The following is a 3,759-nucleotide window of genomic DNA, read 5'->3' as shown; positions in this document are numbered from 1 at the left end:
GTTTTCGCTGCCCCCCCCCCCCCCCCCCCCCCAGCTCTGCCATCGTCACTCCGGCTCCACCGCGGTCTTACAGAACCACACCTCCACTTCGGTTGCGGATTTCCGTAAACAGTGTTATCTGTTTTTATCTGTATTTTTGAAAAGGTCCTGTTCACACAGGATCTCTTAACGGTAATTTACCAGTAAAGACTGTATCTGTGAAAGGGGTTTTTGTGTTATGGCACCTTTTTCAGAGAGTTCTTTGACTTGTGTGATCCTTTGCTGATTTTTGTGATTTTCTTTTTAGTATTTTCAGAGAGATCGGAGCTATATATATATATTTAAATATATTATATATTTTTTTTTAACAGGAGAGAGAAGTCACAAATGAGAACATCTTGATTGAGAGATTAAATAGAGAGCGAATTGAGACTCTTGTTTACAATATTGCTTCTGCTGGTTATTCTCCTTAAAGAAAGACTCCAATAATCTCACATCTTAACAATAATAGCAAACTATGCTCAGATTTGCCAAGATACTAAAATCTGCATTAAAAAGTAAAAAATCTCAACATCAACTCGTTTTTTTTTTTCATCAAACTCTCCCAAGATCACAATCTAATCTGCTATCCACATTCAATTTGTTTTGCATGTCACTAATTTGTCATGTTTGTTTGTTCATGGGAACAGATTTGGAGAAATTTGGCATTACATCACTTGCTCATCAATGGATCCTCTGCAGTGAATGGGTGCCATCAGAATGAGAGTCCAAACAGTTGATAAAAGCATCAAAATAATCCAAGTGATCTACACAATCCACTCCAGTCCATCAATTAACATCTTGTGAAGTAAAAAGCTGTAAGTCTGTTTGTAATAAACAAATCCAGCATTAAGACGTTTTAACTTTAAACTGCCGCTTCTGGCTAAAATGAGTCCATAATCCAAATGAACACTTCCTCCAGTGAAAAAGTTCATCCCCTGTTGTCTCTCACATCAAAATCCACCAACATATTTGTTTATGAACTGTTCAGTCCTGTTTTTGCTTGTAAATGGTGCTTGATCTGTGCATATGTCTCTCCTGATTCAGATGAGATGACTTTTCCATTGGAGAAAACAATATGGATAAAGGAATATTTTAGCTTGATGCAACAGTTTGAAGTTAAAATCATCATAATGATGGATTTATTTCTTACAAACACACAACTTTTCGCTTCACAAGACGTTAATTGATGGACTGGAGTGGTGTGGATTACTTGTGGATTATTGTGATGTTTTTATCAGCTGTTTGGACTCTCATTCTGACGGCACCCATTCACTGCATTGGATCCATTGGTGAGCAACTGATGTAATCCTACATTTCTCATCATTTCGCAAAACTCTCTACATATTGGATGGCCTGAGGGTGAGTAAATTTTCAGCAAATTTTCATTTTTGTCTGAACTATACCTAGTTGTAACAGTACTAGTTAGCAGGGTTAGTAAGTCACTGTGATTCCCCTCAGCACCTACAGCTAGAGATAATTCTGGTAAAGTCTCAGTAGGGGTGGGGAGGAGAGAGCCACTAATTCTGTCTTTCCTAATCCTCCATTCTGCAAGTCTTCTACGCTCATTGACCGAGTCCAACACAACACATGCTAACAATTTTAGCTCACACTCACAACACCTGAATATGGGAGAGGGATTGTCAGCACAGTGGTAATCGTGATTTAAATATACATTCATAAACCTACGTTGACAACGGTAGAATGTAAGACAACCGGGACAGGACAGAAGTCAAGATGGGCGAAGCTCCAAAGGTACGTTTGTCACTTTCTCTGTGTTAGTATCACAACAGTACATTTGTGATCAGAAAACCCAGAGTAAACTAGTAATATCTGCTGTAATTTACACCAGATTACAAAAGGACCCAGTGATAGTTCTGGAAAAAGAATGCATTAACTTAATGGATATGCAAATGTAAATTCATTTGGATTCAGCGTCTTCCAAATAAACATAATCGTAGCATGTTCAATAATCTGGATAAATTCTGTACGCTTTAGGTTTGAGTTCTTCTAGTCTACATTCTGGGATGATTAGCATTGTCTTATATAAAGAAAGGGGCCTAAGCAATCAGAGATGGGTCACGTGGCCCATATAAATCTCATTACTGTAAGCCTTAACCACATGAATGGGGCCTGGCAGACCAGTTTTACCCTGAGAAGATTCGTCTGATAACAGTGCAATAGTCAACAATTTGACTGCTACTTTAAACTGCAGCTTTCTTAAATGCATAATTCATGTGCTAGAGTAAATTTGCTAAAGCAAAGTACCATTAGTTTAATCCGTTCACCCCGGAATGAGGCTTAATCTGTGCTTGAGAAAATACACCTGCATGCTAGTTTCCTTACTGCTTAGAAGTATAACAGTATTACTATTATTGCATTTTTAAGGCAATTTTGCATTTTATTTAAAAAAAAAAAGATTCATTCGCACTAACGTGGGTTAGGGATTTAAATAAACCAGTGTTGTTTTAGTATAATTGAGAGACTTGTATAGTTTTTATTAATATTATTAATTAGTTTTTTTTCAATTCTGTTTCATGTTTTAGCAAATTTGTTGTGTTTTGTCATTTTATTAATTTCTGCTCTGTTCATTTTTTTAATATGTCTACATAGCATTTATTAATTTGACTTCAGTTTTAGTTTTATTTATTTTAGTACATTAAACAAAAAATTAGAAAATGTGCCTTGATAACTAGCTGAAATAAAACAACTTGTTTTAAACAAGTTTATTTTTATATATATTTTATTTCAGTCAAATGTCAACATTTGAGTAATAACCCTAAAATATACTTCTAAATAAATAATTAATTAAAAAAATGTTAGTTTGTGGTTATAAATAAAATCTATTAAGAAGTGTTCCTAACAAGTAGCCTAACAACACCTCAAGTATCACTAAAAAAACATGGTGCTAGCAATGCAAAGATGATAGATGTAAACCTCGAATGCAATGTAATTTGCTTTGAATAAAAGTCAAATGCATAATGTGAACATAAGAATGTTCCGAAAGCATTAGGAACTGTTAATAGTAAAAAGTAATTAAAATAACAATTTAATCAGGTTCAAAACCTTTCCTGTTCTTGTAAACATTTTCACTATATAAACTCAGTATGCTTGAATAATGTAAGTGTTTGTGCTTTTTAGGGTTTGCTCTCTGTGATGCAGAAGCTGAAGGGATCCACAGAGCTGGAGCTCAGGATAGTTCTGTTGGGACTGGACAACGCTGGTAAAACCACCTTGCTCAAGTGTCTCGCCTCGGAGGATGTGAACACCATTACACCAACACAGGTGAGTAAATACACGCAAAACCAGCCCTGCTGAAAAGCCCTACATAAACCAGCAGGTTTAGGCTTGTGGAGACCTTCTGGTCCAGTTTGCAGCTTATCCTGACCAAGAACTGCTCACTTAGACAAGAAGAAACCATCTGACTGACATGACGTTTCAAATAGAACCTCATAAGTGATTGATTCGGAACACTTCTTAAAAATAAAGGTTCAAAAAGGTTTTTTTCTTTTTTTTTTGCAGCAATGCCATAGAAGAACTATCTTTGTTTCCCCCAAAGAACCTTTAAGTTCTTAAAATAACCTTTTTTTCTTAGTGTTATCATTATTTAGTTCATACTAAAGTAATATTTCATTTAGTACATGATTATTATGTAAGTGTTACCAAAACGCTTGTATCAAATTACACATTCTTTGATTTGCAAATTATACAAGTTATTTTGGGTGATGCTGACCAGTTAGA

The 3,759-nt window shown here is 35.4% G+C and overlaps 1 protein-coding gene across 1 annotated transcript in view; it reads left to right on the top strand.

Annotated features, from left to right (window-relative positions):
- The first annotated feature begins 1,527 nt into the window (after positions 1–1,527).
- Positions 1,528–3,759, top strand: part of LOC107575197 (ADP-ribosylation factor-like protein 3) — a 3,592-nt gene continuing 1,360 nt past the window's right edge. Inside the window, exons 1-2 of the mRNA XM_016261615.1 lie at positions 1,528–1,773; positions 3,160–3,303. Coding sequence (XP_016117101.1) covers positions 1,756–1,773; positions 3,160–3,303 — 162 coding nt within the window. The 5' untranslated portion in view covers positions 1,528–1,755. The remainder of the gene's footprint in view (positions 1,774–3,159; positions 3,304–3,759) is intronic.

Source organism: Sinocyclocheilus grahami, unplaced genomic scaffold (genome assembly GCF_001515645.1).
Source record: "Sinocyclocheilus grahami isolate Dianchi unplaced genomic scaffold, SAMN03320097.WGS_v1.1 scaffold2504.1, whole genome shotgun sequence".
NCBI lineage: Eukaryota > Metazoa > Chordata > Actinopteri > Cypriniformes > Cyprinidae > Sinocyclocheilus > Sinocyclocheilus grahami.
The sequence above is the reverse complement of the archived record's forward strand: the minus strand, read 5'-3'. Positions and strand labels throughout refer to the sequence as shown.